Source organism: Tyto alba, unplaced genomic scaffold (assembly GCF_018691265.1).
Source record: "Tyto alba isolate M040663 unplaced genomic scaffold, T.alba_DEE_v4.0 Super-Scaffold_26, whole genome shotgun sequence".
NCBI classification, from domain to species: Eukaryota; Metazoa; Chordata; class Aves; order Strigiformes; family Tytonidae; genus Tyto; species Tyto alba.
In genome coordinates this window covers 12481674-12503726 of record NW_024881300.1, presented here as the reverse complement: position 1 = coordinate 12503726, position 22053 = coordinate 12481674, and the positions used below count along the sequence as shown (strand labels likewise).

Here is a 22053-nt window from a genome sequence, read left to right as displayed (position 1 = left end):
CAGGGATGCCAGAGCTGTGCTCACAGATCAGCTCCGCAGTGTTTCCAAGCATCCAACTTCTGGGCTGTTTTTGCAAAAGTAAAGTTGATAAAGGTGCCTATGAAGGACCTGTTAAAGGCTGTTTATGCATTGCCTCTGGAATAAAATTTGGCTGGGGAGAAATCCCTATATTGCATCTTCAGACTGTAGGTATACAACATTACTAGCCAGAAGCTGTTGAATTTTAAACATAAGGTTTAACTCCCGTGGCTTGTACCCATTGCATGGTAATGCTTTGTTGTGGGAAATAGTATCTACCAAACCTCTATGAACATGTATGGTGCATCATTTTGTTTGCTGTGTCCATCAGAAAAGCAGCTGTCATAATTTTTCATGTTACTGCCTTCAAATAACCTTTCCAAATGCTAATTTCCTTCTAATGCATTCTCCAGTAATTTTAAATCAGCCACCGTAAACAGCATGTAATTTGCACTTTTTCTTTCTTTTTTGAAGCACCTGAGCTAGACTTTTTTTAATAATAAATTTGATATCTAATTTACTACCCATATTATTCTAATCACAGTAACAACTTTCAGTTTGCATACTGTGTGATTGTTCTTTCACATTATTCAAAACCAGTTTATATCTGGTGAACTTCTGATAATTTTGTCTTTATTTTCCAACAGTTATTTAATTGTCTTGTTAACATGGATCATTTGATTTTATATCAGATTAAACTGTGGTCTTGATGGTTCATTTTTGCAATATGCTGTGTCAACAGAAAGGTACAGAGAATTCGAGTGGATATATATCTTACTAAATGCAGATTTCATTAGTATATCATGTTAATACTCTTTTCAGTTCAGTAAATTTGTGTGGCACTTAAAAAACTACTAGTTTCTCTGTAAAGCTTTGGATAAACATTTTGAAGTTGTATGTTGGAGTTCATTAGTTTTCGTAGATGTGTATACGCAGCAATTTGCTTTCAGCTTTTGAACGCAGGCACTAATGGGAAGGTGCTTCCTCAGCAGTGGTGCAGTGGTTGGTAGGTTATCCTGCAACATAGTTTATGGTTGTTGGGCTTGGGGGTGGGGTTTTTGGTATATACGCTTTATGAAAAAAAGACATTCTTTGGCAGTAATTATTATGTTTAGGACTAGAATGCTTGAAGAAGGGAGTATGTCTTTAATAAAATTCTGTAAGTAAAAATAAGTCACATTTTTTACATCTACCACTTCATATCAGGTAGGTCTTCAAAAGAGGCATTCATTGCTGGTGCATCATGGAAAGCAGAGACAAGAGCTCAACACAGCAGGAGAGCAAGTTGTATTTAATTACATGTCTAGAGGAGAGTGATGGTTTACTTTATAAATATTAGATTTCCTTTGAAATGCCACTTAAGCAGGCTATGTCAACATTCTGAATTGGTAGCTAAACTAAAAAAAGTTGGGAAAAGAATAAATTGAAGTTTTGGGGTTTGGATTTTGGGTTGGTTGGTTGGTTGTTTTTTTTTTTTTTATGCTTCAATGTTGCTTACCTTTCAGTGTGGATCATTTTATTTAATCCAGAATGTTTCATTCTGGTTTGGAGTGTATTTTAATCTTTATTACTTTTTTTCCCCAAGAAATAAAATTTTGCAAAATTTACATTTCAAATATATTTGCTTAGAAAGATAATTTTTGTTTGAAACCACACTTTTCAAATTACCTATTTGAAGAATAGAAAGCATTCGCTGGCTGGCTGGTGGGAACAGTGACAAAGCTTTCCCTGGACTATGAAGAACATCATCAGATGGCACTGCCCTGGGGTTTGATTGAATATAAGCAGTAGTATCGGTAGATAAGCTTGAGTGGTATTTGTTTTAAATTTTTAATTATCAGGGCCAGCCAGTGACATGAGCTGTTTGGCATTTACATACAGCAGTCATGGTACAACTTTGCTGGGTAACATGCTAACTGCAAAACGTTTCAATAGCTTTTGAGCATTCATTAAAAAAAAAAAACAAAAACAAAAAAAAACAAACCAAACCTGCAATGTATTAAGTCCAGGAAATGCAAAGAATAAAACTAGAAAAGTTTTTTTTCTCTTAGTATAAATAACTTAGAAGATAGATTTGATTTGAAGAAACATCTTGTATTACCTCCACTGCCTCTGAGAATCCTGCTGGTATCGGCTGTCTTGTCAAGTTATATTTGACACTGACACCACAGTGGCCCACTGTGAGGACGGAGACACTTCCCGTCTGCTTTTATTACTACTTCTACGCTGAGGGATAAAACCCCTATCAGCTTTGGGACCTGATGTTGCCCAGAGAATTGTGCAATTATTAAACCTGTTGCAGAGAAAAGGAACCAGCTAAATCAATCAGCTCTCTTCAGTGAACTCATTAGGCACTACCTAGGCCTGCTGGTAAGGGAGAGGGGACATTTTAGCTCCATAATTTAAAATATCATGGAGAGATAACAAAGCTTGAAAATGCAGTGTAGACCTGTTCCCGTACATTTTGCACACCCATTTTCTGCCTGACGTGGTCACATCCCCCCACTGGCTCCGAGCCGTTCGGTCTGGCTTCGGCCGGACAGGCTTTCGCTGGCCTTACGTCACGGCAGTGTGAACGCAGTGCTGAATGCTGTATTACAGTAACTGGATGCTATGGTACTTTTTGCCCATGATACTGTCAGACAGACCACATTGCTTTTCAGCTCACTGTGGGATGCTGTTTTTGTCTGCAGCAGCAGCCCTAACAGGAGTCAACGGTCATTTCTACCCCACGACTGCAGTCTGCAGCTTAGCAGTGAGTTTGCTTTGGCTGTGAAGTCTGTATTTATTAGTCTATACCAATTTTCTCCTCCTTGTATCAGAGAAATGAACTGTGGATGGTCCCATTCTGTGCCTAAAAAACCCACCTGGCCACCCGCACCTGGGTTCCCATTCCCATTTCTGCACGTGCCCTGCAGCTGAGCCATAGCTGTGGAGAAGATGGACGCAGCAACTCAAACACAGCTGTGCATTCAAGAGATCTTTGTTTTGTGAAATTCCTGCCAAAGAACGTTTCAGCTTGCTATAGAGACTGATTCGTGCAACTAGACTAAGAAATTGCAGTCATTACATGCAACAGATCTACTGAGTGCTTTGTTTAGGCAACAAAGTCAAAGCCAGGAAACAGAATTACCTTTTCCCAAGGTAAGCTTCTGACTCTGGGCACCTTTTCCATTGAGACAGGAGATAGTGAATATTTTGCTGCTATCAAGACCAATGTTGCTGTGCTTGCTTCTGATTCCTCTAAATGACGACAAGAAGATGGTTTGTCTTGCTAATTAGAGCTGTGTTCACAGCAAATAGGGTTTCTCATGGAATATTAACAATTTGCCCTTCACTTGAATGTTTTTACAGCATCAGTGGTTGGTTGCTAACAGGACAGACACTCAGAAGCATTTAAATAATGAATATTAAAATATTCAGAATTATTGAAATGCTGTCTTAGCAGTTCTTTGTGAAACATCTTTCACTATAATCAAATTACTATCTGTTTGTGGTGGTGTGGAGGACTGTGATCAAAGTGGCTGGATGCTGTAAAACTGCCTATAAATACACACACCCGTCTGAACTCAGTAGGAGCCAGCATTTGACTCACACTCCCTAATTTGAGGAATCTGAAATCTAATTAACATTAAATTGCCACAGAAATAGACAAAGATCAAGGGACAGAAGGATGCCTTTGCTACTCAAGGTGGGGACAGGGCTGAAAGCAGCATGCTTGGATGAGGGAGGTGAAGGAGGATGGCAGCGTGTTGTCTGCCGTGTCCCTGAGAGGGAGGCTGCAGGCAGCTTAGTCCTGCTCCCCAGGCTGAGTCATGTGAGACGTTTAAAAGTTGGAGTTTTTTCCCCTACCCAAAAATATAAGTAAATAACTGAAAAATATAGTGAGGCCGATGCTGCAGAAGTTTCTTGCCAAAGCCCCGAAGTAAAGGGGTCAGGAGGCACTGAGATAACAGCTGTGTGCAGTGAGAGTACCACAGCTGATCTGCTCAAAATCACTCAGAGCAGAAAGGACAATCTTCACACTTGGAAGGGACTGTGGTGATGGCACATCCAAGACTAATGTGAAGGATAAATCAAGTACAATTCAGCCTTTGAAGTTGAAGGGGAAAAAGAGTAAAATTCACTTGTCTGTACTGTAGGTCTCCAATTTCTAATCTGTGATTTTGTAGAGGAAAGAAATTGTGTCACTGAACTCCTTTTAGGAACCGTGTCCTTGGCTTATTAACTTGCTTTATGTGTTGTCCAATTTCAGAGGGGAGAGGGCTGCACTTGCGTGTGGGTGGTATTATTTTAGGAGATGTCTTAGTTAATTATTATCTACTGAAACATCACCTAGGAGATACTCTTTCTCTGTCATGCAGCTTGATACTTCATGCAGTAAAAGGTAACTCTTCCATAGTTCATTAAATTATGTTGTGGTGAACTTATCTCCACTGGGTCTCAATTAAGAAGTGAAGCCAGTGCCTTTAGAGGAAAAGGAAGAGAACAATCAGAATATACTGAATATGTAATTTGATCTCTGGAAACAAGAAAGAGGAAAAATATGGTGTGTGGATGTGAAGAACATGCTATGTCTCAAAGATCTGTATATGGAAATATAATATAATTAGATTGTTATTGTTCATTAGGAATATTTAGTGCTTTTAAAAATTTAAGGTGTACTTTCTAAGTTCATTAGCTACCTTAAATTTACTGTAGTAAATACTCATTTTCCTTACTACTTCCCTTGCCTTCATTTTAACACCCCTGGGAATTTAAGTCATACTGATTCTGGGCCCATTGTCTGTTATCATGAATGATAAAACTTCAGTAAATTTTCTGTTACATTCTAATTTAATTAAACACTTTTTTTTAAATAATAATTTAAAATTTTCCTTTAAAAAAATGTTTAAAGTATCTAGCAGAACAAGTCTTTCTGGATGTCTTTCTACAAAAAATCCACAAAGCTTCCTTCATTAAATAATTTCAAATGTGAAGAACAGAAAAGGAACTTATCTCAACTTTTGTTTCTTAGACCTCTTTTCCTACAAGTCGTCTTCGTGTGCTGCACGCATCTTTTTTTTCTGTTTGTCTCCCATTTACAGGCTTTTCTTTCCTAACACTGTTGTTATAATGGTTTGCTAAGGTCTGTTCATTTTTTTTTCTCCTACACAATATAAATCATGTCAAGAAGCATTCTGCAGGTATCGGTGCAATATGCTACTGGAACAGGCAGTGACATGGCTGGTTTAGCATGCAGCACTGAACACATCATCAATACATACGTGTTGAACAATACCTGACTTTGTACATTCTTGAGTAACTTAATTCCCTTCAACAGCATGAGAATGAGTAGCTCGTAAGTACAGAATAATTGGAATTTTAATTAGGTAGTGGCTTAAGGATGCCTTCTGTTTACAAGGTAGTAACATCTCTTAAGTTAAATGAATGGAAGGGCAGGTTTCAATTTAACATCTTATAAAAAACCCAGCTGATTGGTTTTCACTATTAATCTTGTATGTTCACAGCATCTGAGTGAACTCGATGGCTGAGGTGCCAGTGTTTGTTTTGGGCATGTGAATGGTATCCCAGCTGTGCTTAAGTTCTCACCAAAAGTCTTTAGGATGAGTTTTACACAATTACAGTGAGCTATGTTAAAGTCTCAGTAAGTACAGAATGGCCTTGCTCTGGCATTCAAATTAATGGTATCTACCTGCAGGTGTATACATTTTGTGACTATTTGAATACACACCTTTTCATTTGTTTACAATGGAGTAGTGAGAGGAATTTGTTTTCTTACACGAGATAAGCATCATCATGTTTTTCCTAGCAGCTGCATGCACAATTAGGAGGACCCAATTAAAGCTTCATTCAGTTTACACAGAGCGGCAGTGATTGCTGCCTGTAATTTCTCCTGTGGTTTGACTTACGGGCATTAAGCTGTGCAGAACTTTATTAACAAATAAAGTCAAGTCAAGAAAAAAAATGCAACAAGCTAGAAAGTGGTAGGTAGGATCTTGGCTGTTGTGTACTTCCTACAGCTTTAGAAAAGGAGTCTCCCCTCCCACCCCTCTCAAATAGCCACTGGACAAATGACCAGTTCCCTCTGTTTAGGGTTGTGCTTTCCGTCCTCCTGGCCACAAGAATAAGTATTTGTGTGTCTCCTCTGCTTCCACGTCAGCCGCTGTGACTGCGGCAGGTGCAGGCCATCTGAAGACTCCTGTGAATTCAAGCCTAAAATAATTTGAAAGCCAAATATATCTTTGTTTGTCCCAGGCATTATCTGTGCCATCATTACAGAAAGCTCAGCACTGCCAATCATTATGCCAAATGGAAGGAGAAAAGTAAATGAATTAGAATAGAGAAGGAACAGGGGACTGGAGCACTGGTGCCTTCTTGAAGGATGAAGAATTTAATTCACAACCTGTTTTTTACTCCCTCCTGAGGCTGTTCAGTTCCCACTGCTCCACAAAGGGACTTCATGTCCCCTGATTTCCTCCCAGCCCATGTAGCTCTCCTCGTGTATGCACATACATACTCGGTGGCACAGCATGTTTTGCTTTCATCGTTTAGTGATATCCCAAGTCTGTAACCACGGATCTCTCAGCTAATGCTCTACAAAGAGCAGAATATCAGACATCCAATCCCTGCAAAGAGTTTTATGAGAAAATGTGTGGTTTCCAACTAAAGAGCAGGAACAGAACCCTGGAAGACTCCATTTCTGTATGTATGAACAGCCCGCAGATAGTGATTCTGAAAAAAGAGGGAGAGCGCATGTCTGAATGGCCCTGATTTGCAGACATGGCAGTGGAGGAAGGAACTGACTGGAGCTTTTTTCCTCTTGGTCACCACATAGATCTCCTGAAGTGGCTGAGACCAAAAAGGGACAAAGATGGGACTTAATTTTACAAGATGCAGGATATTCTGACCCTCAGGCAGCAGAGCACTTAAGGCATCGGAGCAGAGCTAACAGTCAAGCCACTTAGTTGATGCTGAAGTGCTTTTTTCTGCACTGATGCTATGAGCTAGCATCTTGTAGGATAGGGCCTGTACAGACTAAGATTAAAATCAGTTAATCGCCTTGCATATATCAAGTGGTAACAGATCCAAACCAGTCACTTACTTTCAAAAATAGATTATTAATTTGGAGAAATGATAAAGATGCCCACAAGAAGTTGCTCTTGTGTTGGGCCTATACAAGATCAATTATTTGGCTTTTTATGCTCTCTTGACTGGTGCTAAAGCAGTAGTTAACTGGCAGTTTTGATGCTGATACAGAAAGCAAGCCATAATAGAGAAAAAAGCCACCTTTAATTTCAAGCTCCACTAGAATCATGAAAGGAAAATTAATGTTTACTAAATTAAAAAGGATATTGCTGGAGAGAGGAAGTTTTGGTTAAGCTTTTAGGGGAATGTTAATAACTTTTGAGAAATGGAAACATATATTATAAAACATGTTTAAAATGGTACAAACTTTAGGAAATCTAGAAATTATTTTAAACTTACCTAAGCTCCTCAATGTGGTATTGTTTTAAAAATCAAGCAAAGTGAACGATAGCTGACATATGGAAGGAGGCTTTCTAGTACTGACACATTTTCTGTGAAAAAATCAATATAGCCTTATATTTAGAATAAATATTTTGAGGTGAAATGAAAGTCTGTTGATCAACTTTTGCATATTTCTGTAATGTCTCTGTAAATTTCCAGGGGAAGCTGAGAAACATCCAGGCTTGTTCCCTAGGAATATACTTTCATAAAGCTGCCACTCTGAGAGTCTTCTGACATATCACAGTGTGGCTGAGTTTTGCCTGTGATATGTTGCCAAGCACCATAAATGAATGCAGCTCTAAGATGGCAGGTCACTTTTTATTTTGCCAGACACAACAAAGAAGTGTCAACCCCTGACAGTTTTTAAAAGTAGGCTTTAAAAGAAATATCAAACCTTTTTTTTTTTTTTTTTTTAACCAGTCAGTATATTAGAAGAAATGCTCACAGAGGAAGAGAGGATAGGGAAGTTTGTGGAAGTGGAAGCTGCACTATGTGAGTGATTTAGTACTACATCACCCTGGTTTTATGCTAATAAATACACTTGGGATTAGGTGACATGGACTTTATGCCATCAAATAAATGGGCAGTGGATCTGGTTCAGTCTGATGTGTGTGCGCACCACTGCGGTGGGATTATAACTGCTGCTAGTAATCCACTGGATTTTGTGATAATGTCACAGTTAATGAGGTTTGGTCTTGCATTTTTGTTATAGGATCTCACAGTCCTTAGGTACCTTGAATCCTCTGCAGAGAACCCCCTTTATAATAGGAAATGGAAACATTTAACAGGTGAATTTCCTGATTTGACACAATATAGCACAATCTATGAGCAGTAAGGCAGGAGCAAACCACAGTAGCTTTGGATCCCAATTCCACAGTCTAACACTGAAGTGTTCTGACTCCTGTGAAACACTTGCTGATGGTTGACAGGAAATATTGGTCCTATAAATGCTGGCCTGTGATGCTACAATTTAAGAACGATATTTGCTTTAGTGGACTCTAGGCTAAAGCATGTTAACAGAAACTGTAAAAAAACAGAAAAGAAAAAAAGAAGTGGCACTCTTTCAGTATCATGTCACAATTAAATGCTGCATTTTTCACAAGACTGCCAAGGGTATGGTATAGTCATGAAAGCAGAGGGAAAAGCGTTGTAGGAGACAATGTCTATATGTTGCTTGTGATAAAACAGCTTATACAGGATTACTTTCACCACTAGACTGCATTTCATTTGAACAGGAGGTTTGCACTGGCAGTGTGGTGTAGGGTTTCCTTTGTAACCATCTGGACAGCATTTGATCCCCCTATAGCAGTAGACTGATTAAGTTATTTCCAATGTAAAAAATAACCAGGTTCACATTCAGAGTCGGTCTAAACCACAATCATTTCAATCAACAGAAAAGGGAATATTATACTCATAAGACCACATTTCCTCTAGAAGTGCCTTGCCTCAGCAGACAAGGAAACAGATCTTTTTATTTTTGTCCCAATAACTGCAGACCACTGGGAACTAGCCTACACACAGGGAAGTTCTTTGCTGGGTGAAATTCAGCTAAAGAAAACTCAGAGGATGCGACTGCAGAAGGTTCATCCACTTTTGAGTTGGTGGAAGCTACCCTAACACACGACAGCATGCCACTTCTGCTTGCAAAGAGTATTGGTGAGCCCATTCACCTCAGCTATAGTCACCAGATTCTTTTGTTCATGATTTCTGCTGATGCTGTTGAGAAGCAGCATAAAGAAGCATTAAATAGCTTCCAGTTTATAAAGAGAAGTAAGTTGCAAATTGTAGGAAAATTACTTCTGAAATTATATATCAATGCTAGTTCATTCTCAATTGTATTTATAAAAAGTTTCCAGTATGACAAACAAGTGGTACATTGTGCACCTAGGATAGTATTATGGAAATGTACAGCAAACATGGAGATGTGCATAGGACTGTAATTTGTGAATAACAAGGTGTGTGTGCTCTGAATAAGTACTTAAGAAAATTTCAGTATAGCTGTAATACTGGTATTTGCTCTAAGGCTACTGCAATATACAGTAAGATTTCTGCACTGTGGCTCCCTTGTGCCGTCAGGTTTGCAATAGCATTCGCATGCCAGCCCTTCAGACTGTCTTCTTGTCCTTCCTCCCTCTCCTTCCTATCACATCCTTAGTAAAGCAGAAAATAAAGAAGATAACAGTATTATGTTAGAAACTGGTAGATGAGGTAAGGACAGCAATCACTGCAGAATCTGAGTCAGATGAGTTTCAGGCTTGGTTATATTTGTACTTGACTTTCAAATTCTGATATAGTCAGGGTGCAAAGCCATTTCCATTCTACTCCCTGTTCTCACCCTTTTGGAGCTTTCACAACATGCATCCTTTGAGATGTATTTTCCACCTTTTACCAGCTCCCAGAGGAGTGTATGTCCATATATATTCATCTTAAAAGTTCTAACTGAAAACCTTTACAGTTATGTGAATTCAGTAGCCTTATGGCAAAAACCCGGTAATTTTTTCCCACACACTTATTCACCATATAGAGAGAAATTTGCTACATGAATATAGGTGTAGAGGAATATTAATACTTCTCCTATTAGAAAAGTAGATACCATTTTAGCATATCCCTTCCCTTCTGACTAACGTCCATAAAGCACATAGTCTTAAGTACAGCTATAGATACTGTGTCCCTGGTGCAACTCGGAAGCAGTGGTCCTGGTATTCATGACCTCACCTCACCACCCACTCACTATTCATGACCACAGTCCTGTCTCCAGTCCATGGGCTGGCTGGTCTGCAGCTCAAAAGTTTGTGCTGGTGTTTGAAATCCACCTGAGAGCTGTCAGGATGGATCGCATCCTCGAGACTCTTCTCTCACTGGCTGACATTTTTTGTCCAAGTTGCACTCTCTTGTACAACCCAAATGCAGCTCTCACAAATCCAAGTTCTCTGTGCTGTCAGCAATCTCATAAACTGCAGTGGCCCTGGCCAAGGCTGTAAAGGTGCTCGTTAACCCTGTCAACTCTTCCACGGTAAACCCCAAGAGAGAGGTCACACATCATTACACTGAAGAAGCCTCCTGCTAACCACAGAGCTGGACAGGCCCCTTCCCCGTTGCTTGTCTGGTTCCAGGACAAACACAGTGGTGGAGTGACTGCACATTTAGTTACTGTAAAGTTTTTGCATGTTTAATATCTTATCACAGACAGGAGATTTAGACATTCAAGAGTCATTAGCATTAGGATGGGGATATATGTATTAAATTTTTCTTGTGCACCATGTGCAAATGTGCTTGACTTCCCCAAAACAGATCCTTTACTGTGTCTAAGAATAATGTCATGTCTACTGCAGAAGCCTAGTTTTATATAATTATACAAGAAGAATTATTAGAAGAGCACTGCGTTTCTGTATGGTCTATGACTGTCATTCATACCACTTCTCAACCCACATCCCTGCTTTATCCTGCGTTCTCCATAGTAATAGCAATCTTCATAGATGCTGAGAAAATGACTACTATAAGTGAAGTTATTGTCTCTTTAATGACCACAGGAATATCTACTGAATTTAATATATTGGCTTGGGAAATCTGTTTTGCCTACCCTAAATGGTTGTCTGTCTTAAATATATCTGCTCAGAGTGATATGCATTATATAAATAAAACTACACAGACAACATGTTTGTCAATCAGCAAAAAAGGCTCTACACCCACTATCCCGGGCACATATACTTTGTAAGCATTGGTTTCCAACAGATAAATGTAATCAAGGTTTATATGCTCACAGAAGCCAACAGGATGGGATTGTTTCACTCGAAAGATCAGAAGAAAATTGTAACTAATGTTGTGGAAAATTACTTTGATATTGCTTTCTCAGTACAGCATCACAATTAGGTAGCAATGTGAAGCACAGGGAAAGAATAAATGAATAGTAACAAATCAACACAAACAGCTACTGTCAGGAGTACTTTGCTCAGTGAAAGTAATGTAAGCATTACTTAAAGTTTTATGACTGTGGATTTTATACTGGTTTAAGTAGTACATCAAGGTCTCACCATCGTGCTTGCTAGGACTAAACCAATCAAGAACAATTTCCGGAACAGACAGATAAAACTAAAGTACCAAAGTATTTTTATTAATCTTGTTTCATAAGTTGCACTATCTTAAATTAAAGATGACTGAACGTACTAACAATGAAAAATGTCCTTTTGGACAATGCAAAATTCTCCTGCGCTGCTTTTCAGTGGAAAATAAACATTACCAACTTTTCTCGAGCCTTCCCGATGAGATTCCAGAGTCTGGCAAATAATGTTTTCCTATGTAGTAACTACATGGGAAATACAAAAGCAAAGGCAAATCCAGTAAAACTTTGCCATGCATAATCTGTTGTCCTAAGTAGCTTAATGACACATACATTTGTTCAGTTCTATTGAAGGAGCAATCAGACAAGCAAATTATAACAATATCTGATCTCCATTAGAAACAGGCCCTTTTAAGGAGAAACACTCTGAACAGGGGAAGGGAAGGATCCTTCTCAGCACGCCAAAAATGTCACTTGTGGTTGACAGATTTTCTCAGGAGTCTGCCTGGAGATGAAATATGCCTACCTCTCTTTTTAATGAAATGAATGGATGTTTTTTCCTATGTCCTTTAAGCCACCTAATATATTTTAGTTATAACTGGTATCATTTTAAGAAGCAGTGGATATGAGGAGTTTCTGAGTCCACTGGGAGCTGAAAGCACTTAACACACATGAAAATCAGCCAAACAGAAATAAGAGTAATTGTATTGAACACCTTTTACTCAAGGGTACAGTCTAGTTCCTGTTAACATAAATAGTAATTGAATGTGAGAATCGAGCAATTGATTACACATCTTTGGCTGTAACAGCATCATTGGGATGTTCATGTTTTAGCTATGCAGAACCCTACCCACAGCAGTTGAGTATGTTATGAAGTGAGTTTCCCTGCTGGGTGTAGGAGCTCTGTTCAAACTTGCTTTTATTTAAATGTGCTTGGGTGTTCCCTTCTACAGTTAGATCGCTCTCAAAAATCACTTCACACTATACTACAATCAGCAGTTGGCTTTCAAGAGGTTTGTGGCAGGGGGAACAGAGGTGCAACAGGTCAAGATGAGAGACCAGTAATGAAAAAATGGAGAAGAAATTGCACTGGTTTTGAGACACCACCTTCTCTTCCAGGAGCAAAGAATGAACTTTTCAATGTAAAGTCACATGTTTTCAGATGCGTTGGAGTACTGCCTGCATTTGCTGTCCATATGTCTTTCCTCTCACCCCCAATCTACTGGCCAATTTCAGTTAAATGTGGCTGGTACTGCCAGTTTTAATCTCTAAACTCCTTTGCATCTAAGTATACTAAAATAAATTGCAAAAGCACTGAAGGGACTGGTTAATTCTCTGCTTTGCACAACACTGATGATTCATTATTTCTGTAGTTTCAGCTGAGTGGCTGCTTTCAAAATTGGTGTGCAGTTGGACTAAATAATAAACATATTAAAGTACAGATTGTTTAGTGACATGGAAATAAGCACTTAATAAACCTGGACACAGAAATTAGCACTTAATGTAATTATTTAAGAGTTCTCTGTGTTAGGGTTCAGCTCTTTTAAAAATGTTAGTAATCCTTTAAAATATACACAGTCTTGTTCATTGTACAATGAAGATGTCAATCAAATAGACCTTTTAGGAAGCACATATTTAGTCAAAGGAGAATTTCAGTGCATATAGGAGCAAACATAGTCACCAAACCTTGGCGCACAGGGGCATTATTATGAGCAGGAGTAATGGCACTGGCATTTGTCTAGGCTCTAAACCAGCCTTCATTACAGCCTTAGTCAAAGAGAAAGCATAAATGAAGAGATCTCATGCTTTTTCATACCTCTTGTATGACCCTCCTTTGAAAAGAAACCACTATTTCAGCCCACAGTTTTCTAGTTCTCACATTGATATGGTCTTTGTGGCTCTTTGCAGTTTAAAGTTAGTAGCACAGGAAGATGGCGTGAGTATGCATGAAGTTATGAAATGTTTAATGAAGCATATGAAAGTATTTTAAGTTTCTTGCATGAGTCATTTATACATCTCTTATTTTGCATCTCCATGACATATTGAATACCATATATAGGCAAAGGTAGATTCAGAGGCATGTATTTGTAGGAATTGAACTTCTGGATAAATTTCTCATTTTCATACTTATAGTGGTATAGCTGGCAGAAGAAGTTGGTCTCAACTTCAGCAGAAAATTAACTCCATCCAGCTGGACCCTGTGCACCTTGGCAAAGATCCCTGCATAATCAGTTCATTGGTCTTGGAACTGGTTTTTGTTGTTGTTGCTAAAGAAATTGTTAATTCATTTCAAAATAGCCTTCATTAAAAAAATTACATACCTTTGTTGAGGCAACCTCTGTGAAATATGTAAAACGTGTTCAGGGTATAAGTAGAAAATGTTGAGCATGAAAGAGTGAGTGAGTCAAATAGAAACAGAAATGCTAACCTGGTGTCTGCTGATGAACTATTTCTTCTGGATCCTGCAGGTGAATGAAGACAACGAGCCCAGCTGCTCCGAACAGCAAGATGAAGGAGAACATACATGTCAGCCTCATAATTACTGTTCTCAGATCAATCTGGTTCTGACCCAGGAAAAGAACTTCATGCAATCTCCAGAACACTCTTCACTCATAGTCTCGTCCTCTCATCTGGAAGTCTGGTGTGATACATCTACAAGAGGTAAAAAAACCAAACCCCTAAAACTTAACATATAGAGCATTTATTTTTTCAATACAGATTAGTAGATTTAAGTCATTGTTTAGACCAAATAACTGATTTATCTTGTATTTCTTCAGTACAGTTAATTGCAGTCATCCAGTCAATTTCTGCCCCATCAGTTTGTCTTTAATTATATGTCACTGGTTTTGACATGTTGAAAGACAGTGTAGAATATTGTTAAAAAGAGTAGTTTGGGAAAAACGGTCATGCCATGGCTGCAGTTTGCACAGAAAACCCACTTAATAGTTTCATTGCTTCAAGTGAAGCGTGTGTCTCTTTTTATTTTTCACGAGTTAAGCTATATGAAAACCATAAAGTGAGATAATGCGGGGGAAACGATCACAAGAGCTTCACCTTGCATGTTAGACGTGGGGAAAAGGATGAGCAACTGGCAGCTGTCTGCTTCATCCTTTATAAAAGCAGTCAAACTAAAATGGTGCACCGCAGGTCACCATGCTGCCTGTTGAAAAAGCTCTGCAGGCGTATTGATTTCTGAGGAAAATACTGGTCACAGTGCTTGGACCTCCTTTTACTGGCTTGAAGAAAACTTGAGAAACGAGAGCGTGGTCAGCAGGTGGGCTGTCTGCAGGAGCGACGGGCACGGCTGCCTCTCCTCCCCTGGGAGCTCCCAGCCAGTTTCTGGGCTCGGTTCTGTGAATTCTCGCTGCTCGCTCTAACACTTGTCGTTATGTGCAGTCCTAGTCCCAAATGGCACGTTGTGTGTCATTCTAAACCCCTCGCTGAGCACAACCCTAAGGCAAATACCTCACTTTAAGCCACTGGAACCAGTGTCCATTCTGGTAAGATACTAAGAAGTGAAAAAATGAAAGAATGGGAACCAGAGAGAAAAACGATTAGGAGTGCCATGTGGCTTTATTAATTAAAACAAATGCTTTTGCCACACAACTATGCTGGTCCTGCTTTTTTTCCGTAACAAAGGAAGGTGCATTAGAGCACAAGCAATGGAACTGATTCCCAAAAACGTAACTGGATTTCACATCAGCAAATTACTGAACACAAGAGCTCAGGCTGGAGATCAGCAATAGGTCACAGGGGTGGTGGTCACTTTGCTTTTCTCATATTTCTAATTGTAAATGTGACCTAATCTAGAGGAAGGATTTTGAAGGTGGTGTTTGTTTACAAAAGAGGTTTTAAGTACAGAAAGACTGTAACATTAGTTTGTAGGGAGGATGGGTTGCGGAAAAATGATGATTCAAAGTAGTTATACCAGGAAAAATCTTTTGAGATTTGTTCTCAATGTGCCTGGAATATTTGGTGTCAGGACAACTTGTTTGCTTTTCATGGTTTCCATAGCAGGTTTTTAATTTTCTGCAGTGTACTGATACTCAAAATTTCTAAAATGCACCGAGGAAGAACACTAGTTGTGCTGTCCTGATGAACTAATTTCTGTGACTCTGATTGATAAGGTTATTTAATGGCAACTATGTTTATTCAGTGTGTAAAGCAGCCGGAGCTCCAGGCCAGGAGCATTTGTGGATGTTTGTGTCTTAAATGAATGCAGAACGCTAAGTTCTCTCTATACATAGGCAAAATCAGCCTTATTTCCTGTTAAAATTATGGCAGACATTAACTGTGTATTTTTATTATTTTTTCACCTTAAACCTTTCTCACCCCTTTAAAAATAAAACTAAAAGAAAATGTCACAGTTTTTCAGCACTAGCAAAGCCATATCCTTGTGGGTACTTCTGCAGGTCCCTCTGTGCCTGTTGTGTGCATGTGTATGTAGTATGGATGGACTTTTTGCACATATATTTATATATATTTATATATTTAAGGGTCAAATAATAACTCTGAAGCCCCAGGGGAGTCAGATTAGGGAAGAATGATTAGCCTTCAAAGGAACTGTGTTACAGTTCCAAACACTGCTGTTATACGCAAATAATTAGGGAACATGAACCACCCTCTCTCTGGTTCACTACAGAATTTGTTTGTGCTACACAGTCAGTGATTTGGATAAACGGATATTTCGAACCAAATCCACCTATGGCAAGGCTGGTACAACACCAAAATCACACCATCATTTTGTAAAACCATCCAGTCACAGCTTTCTAAGAATTGTATTTGATTACCTCATGTAAACATTTCCCTTCCTGTAATCTGTTTGTGCTCTCTTCATGCCCATGGGGAGGAGGATGCTGCTACCCCAGTTTGACAGGACAGGCGTGAGGCAAGTGCCTTGCCCAAGATGACACAGAAGGGCTGTGATGCAGCAGAGAGTTGAAGGGTCTCCCAGTCCCTGGGCTGGCGGCAGCAGCGCTGCCCTTCTCTGCTGGGAATGCCCTGGCAGCTGGTGGGGCACAGGGCTGGCAACAAACACAAGATGTTAATTTGAGAGAGAGCAGCTTAAAAACATCCACTCCCAAATAACAGGGTGTTTATATTTGCTTAACACTGAGTTTTAAGGTTATTTTTTGAATGAATTATACCCTTGAGCAAATACAGATTTCTAAAACAATTATTATTAGCTTAAAGTGCTAAACTGTTTTCCCTGGGTTTGATTTGTTGAAATGTTTTTGTTTGAAGTAGAGGCAGCATCAAGAAAGAAGATCCGTAGCCAGTTTTTAATTAGTGCAAGAAATGCTATAATAGCAGTTTTTAACAGTTAGAATGTTTACATTGTTCCACATCCTATAGGACAACTGTGTTCAGGATCACGTAACCTTTTAGGTCAGGCATTACAGTGTCTTCAGGACACCTCAGGATACCAACAGTAACCGAAGTCAGATGAAAGCATATATTGAAAGAAGAAAAGGCACAAGTACTTGCCTAACTGTAAAGAAAGGTTGCTTCTTATTGCCTGTTGCCATTACATGCCTTTGCAAGCAGTGAATATAGAGGGAGTCCAGGAAGGGAAAAGAGAACCTCTTTCCTCTCAACAAAATTATAACCTCTCAACAAAACACAAACTTCAGAGATCTTTAAATTATGGGTCTAGGCTTTTCTCCTCCCTATTCTCCTGTAATTATTTTTTTCAATCAGTTGGCTTTAATTAACATGTCCTAGGAGAGCAAAGCTGGTGAATGGGAACGGCTCTTTTATTCATGCTGAGCATGTGCTTCCTGAGCCCTCCCAGGCTGGTCTTTGAGTTACAGGAGCAGAGGAACTCTGAAAGCAGTTAGCACTGACTGATAAATGTGAACGAAGTATCCTCATTAAGGAAACATTTAAAAATACTGTTTACACTCAAATCATGTCATTTTAAAGATGGATGAGATTAAAAACCTACAAAAAACCCTGCTGGAGCATTAGCTAACAGTTTCTTCAGGCAATACTTCCTTGGGCACGTGAGGGAGAGGGATGTTGTGTGGGGGAGGTTTGGATTGATCCGTGCAGAGCTCCAGCATCTGGGAGGCAGGATTTGGATGAATCCCATAGTCTTCAACTTACACTTTGGATTTGCAGTCACATACTTTAACTGTGCTCCTCACAATGGGCAATAACATATTTTTATAATTCTTATTAGTATTACTGAGAGTGCAAGTAGATAAGGTTCCAAGCAGCTTCCAATCTAAACTCCATTTTCAGCTGCCCTGAACTTATTAAACAGATGGAGAGCAGTTCACTAGAACCTCCAATAATGAATTGAAACATCTAACTTTTAATTTATTCTTCCTTTATACATTTCTGTGGTGGATAAAACTCCTAGGTATCAATATATGGTTTTTTAAGCTTTCCCATTACCATGGTATGTAAATGCTCTGCCCTTGAAAGCAGCAGAAGTATGTGTATACGTGGATAATAATTAGCACTCAGATAGCACTTTCCAGTTCAAGGACATTCATTAATCACCATAGTACTCCTATGAATTGTGAGGTGAGGAGGTATTAGCTTCGGGTAAGAGAATAGATGTTGCATCATTAAAGCAAGCCTTTTAAGGAAAAAACGTGTGCAGTTTTAGGTAAAAAACATCCAAATATGTTTGTGGAAAATACTCAGATATTATGGCAAAATTTTCAGGCACCAAATCTTTTACGAACACAGAAACAGGACTGATTCCCCCCTGCTCCCAAGCAGTACTGAAAGACACTGCAAACCAATATGATGGGAAGCATTTATTTAAATCTTTTGATAAGAGTGGCACTGAAAGTAGTGCTCTGTATGTCTGCTTTTTTTGCAGTCACCACCTGGAAGCCTAATGGCTGAACATTTTTACCGTGAGCAATTTAACATTATGATAATGGATCAGCCAAAGAAAGACAAAGGGACAGTTTTCTACCAATGTCTCTGTTGTTTGATTCCTCATCTGAGATGGGTCAGCCAAGCTGCACTTGGGTTTGTGTCTGATAGCACGTGGCTCTTTGTTCATTCATGAGTTTTGCAGATGTGATATTCTCTCCCTTGTCTGCTAACAAATCTATGTGAAGAATGACATTGATAAGATAATAATCTAAGAGCAGGATGTAATTCTTAGGTAGAAACTCAGGGGATTGCCTCTGGTCCATTTAGAACTGGATCTTTCCTTAATAGTAGCCATGTTGATGCTTCAAAGGAAAGTAAAAAAAAAAACCTTGCAGAACAAAGCGTCAGGATAACTTGCCTCCAGGAAAAGGTCTGTCAATCTTTAGTTGAGGTCACCTTCTTTTTATGTAGGTAGCGTATCTGAGACTGGCTGTCTTAGGAAAACACAATGTCAGGGTATGCATCTTTCACAGCACTACCAACAACTGCTTTCCAAGAGCTTGGTCACTCGCAGAGAACAGGGGGGACAGGGGGCACAAGACAGCTACAGCCCCTCATTTCTCTCTGTTGGCTGCTCACAGAGACCCTGCAGAACCCAAGCTACCCGGCGCTCTGTGCAGCTGGGTGCCTGTGTGCTTTCACTCCCCTGAATAGTTGGTGACCCGCCCAGCTAAATTAGCCTGAAGATGAAAGGAACTGTGCCAAAATGAGAACAGAAGGGGCTCTTTTCCAGTGTGGTATCAGGGGGAGGGAAGGACCAAGGTGGGCCAGAGACCCCGTAAGGCTCCTGCCCACTGCAGGGCACCTTTATATTCTCCCTTCCCAGGTCTTCCCTGCAAGGTGCCAATGCAGCTCTCAGTGAATCAAGGAATGCAAACCAATGCTAGCGTCAGATTTACATTACCATATACATCAGCAAGTCAACAAAACACCCAAGTTCTTTGCAAACATCTACTGATTGCTAAATTGTACAATTACAGATCACCTATGAATGAATGTAAATGCCTAGTTCACATGTACACAGTAAATTTAATTTCTCATGCTGTGTGAGCTTCAGCTGATACTCCTGTAGTTGATAGCAGGCTGCCAGTTCAGAGCGGAGTCAAAGCCCACCGTTTATTCAAAGGAGGGCAGCAGTATGCAGGTATCTTTGCCTTTTGAAAGCAGGGATTGATGTGCTTCCGCCAGGCGCTTTGTGTGCTGTTGAATAACCAGGTACTAAGCAGCAGAGATTAGCTTGGGCATGGGCTCTGGCTGCTGTGGTTACAGCACTCTTGGGAGGCAAACTGGGGTGCCTCCATGGTGCTCTGAAGCTCCCCATGAAGGTACAGGTCCGTGCCGCGCTGTCCGGGCTCTCTGTACAGAGAAACATAGCACTGCACGGGCACAGCCTCAGTGTGGTCTTTGACCTTTGATAAACTGTCCCCAGTTAACAACACGCACGGACCGGTAGCATTGCCAGTTCAGAAAGAGATGTTTATAAACGCAGAAATATTTTTATAAGTCAGTCTTTAGCTGATAGAAATAAAGACTGCATGTTAAATTTCAGCACTCCTGTAACTGATCTGGGGAAGTTAAACTGTGTGTTGTTGGCAGTAGGGAGTTGTGATGGGGTTTTGTCTTCTACTGGGTTTTGTGTGTTCTGAAAGGGTGCCGTAATGGAGCACTTACTTCATGTGTTATCAAGATAATTTTACTTAGATTGTGTAATATAGATAGAGACTGGAATAGTGACAGTGGGCAATTAGCTGAATAGAAAAAAAACGGGAAAACTATTACTTCAAGAATATAAGACTTGCTATTATTACTGAAATGATCACTTCTAGATACATTAGCTGTATTTCTATGAGTTATGTGAACAACGGCTGCTTGTCTGAAGCTGAGCCAAGCATGCATTTCCTTGGTTCAAAGCACTTACAGAGACAAAAGGCCTTCAAACACAGGGCACTAAGTTTTCCCATCACTCAAGTGTCCACTCTCTGCTTTACCTCTGACTTCTAGATCAGGCTTGTCATGACATTTACAGAAAAAAAAGGATTTATAAACATTATTCATATTCACCAGTAAAACTAACTTTTATAGCAGTTTTATAAATGCAGGCACTCTACTAGAGGTAGAGATATTAAAAGTCATATTATTCTGTAGCTGTCAGCACTTCTTGGAAATAGGAAATGCAAATGAATCCTAAGTATTATGCCTCAAATCCTCTAGCTTCTTTAGCATAGAAAGAAGTAGGAAACGATTAATCCTGTGGTTGCTTCCATTTGCCAAATGTTCATCTTTGGGTGCTGTCAGTATATTCTTGCTCATGTATCAATAGAACAAAAACTTAGGCTTTCACTGAGATTTGGAAAGGACAAAATTGTTTCCAGATGATACTGGACATCAAAACATTTTGTCTGGCTTACTTCAACTTCATACGTAATTATGTCCTTCTTTTTGTAATAACAAAATTTAAGTATTCTGAAGAAGGTGAAATAAGATATTTTAAGTTGAATTTGTTCAAAATGCCCTGCCCCTGAAATCTCCCCAAAATTCTTTCCTGAAAAGACCTGGATTAATGTTTTTCCTTCATATGGGGAGAGGAATTAAAGCTATTTCGATGAAATCACAAGTAAAGTTAAAGGTTCCTCTGACAGATGCTTGGAAATCAGAAGTGAAATACTTGAGCAAATAGAGGTGGCTCAGCCTTCCCACCTCTCTGTAACACCAGCTGATGTCAGAAGGATGTTGGTGAACCCTTGCCCCCAGGTAGCTCCAAAGGGTATTTCCTGAGCCGCCTGTCAGCACTGGCAGATGCACAAGCCAGTTTGGCAGTTTGAATTCAAGAAAAGGAGGCATACCTGCCTAGTCTGGTTTTATGCAACACTCATTTGAGCTTCCAGTTTTCCTAAGAACCACTTGCAGAGGCAGGAATTGATGCTCAGGTGAATCTGACCTACTGACCTGCCCCATGAGCTGACACCTCTTCTTCCCTGCAGCTTAATTAGTCTCTTCTGTGTCCCAGCAATCCTGAATGAACATGCTGAGCTGACCACCTATGTCACATGCTACCCAGAGCACACCATCAGTGTTGTAGGAAATTAGGCAGAATTTATTGCCTTTTAACAGCTCTGTTCTCTAGTCATTGATGCCATTATGCATCTTGGCTTTCAGCATCTCCTCTCATTATGCAAAGTGGGGATTTCTCAACATGAAGAGAATCCTGAAAATTACAGGATACTCTTTTGCTCATGTATACACGAATACATGTACTGCAGAGTGGGGAAAAGGGAGTTTAGAGGCTTTCTCTTACTCTGGTGGAAACTTGTTTTGTCGGGTATCAGTAGGTCCAGTTCTACTCTGTTTAGTCCAGTTAGTTAGTATACCAGTTTTGTCCTTTGGACCTGCATACGGCTTGAAGGTATATTAACCCATATAACATGCCAAAACCGGAATTTTGGCATAGCTGCAAAAAGCTATGATATTGTTATGTGGCTGAAGTCAGAGTGATAACATATGACAACTTTTTCCCATCCCAACCCACATGGCAAAGCTGCTAAAGCTGC

General features: G+C 39.7%; 1 protein-coding gene across 4 annotated transcripts in view; it reads right to left on the bottom strand.

Annotated features, from left to right (window-relative positions):
* CHST8 (carbohydrate sulfotransferase 8) overlaps positions 1 to 22053 on the bottom strand; it is a 188362-nt gene that overhangs the window by 128722 nt on the left and 37587 nt on the right. For 2 of the 4 annotated variants that reach the window (XM_042797727.1, XM_042797726.1), the window contains exon 2: positions 14034 to 14257. The exons of 1 other annotated variant lie outside the window; for it this stretch is intronic. In XM_042797727.1, coding sequence (XP_042653661.1) covers positions 14034 to 14142 — 109 coding nt within the window. In that variant the 5' untranslated portion in view covers positions 14143 to 14257. Of the gene's footprint in view, positions 1 to 14033; positions 14258 to 16395; positions 16456 to 22053 lie in introns of those variants that run through there. One more of the 4 variants, XM_032987171.1, reaches the window with a different exon arrangement.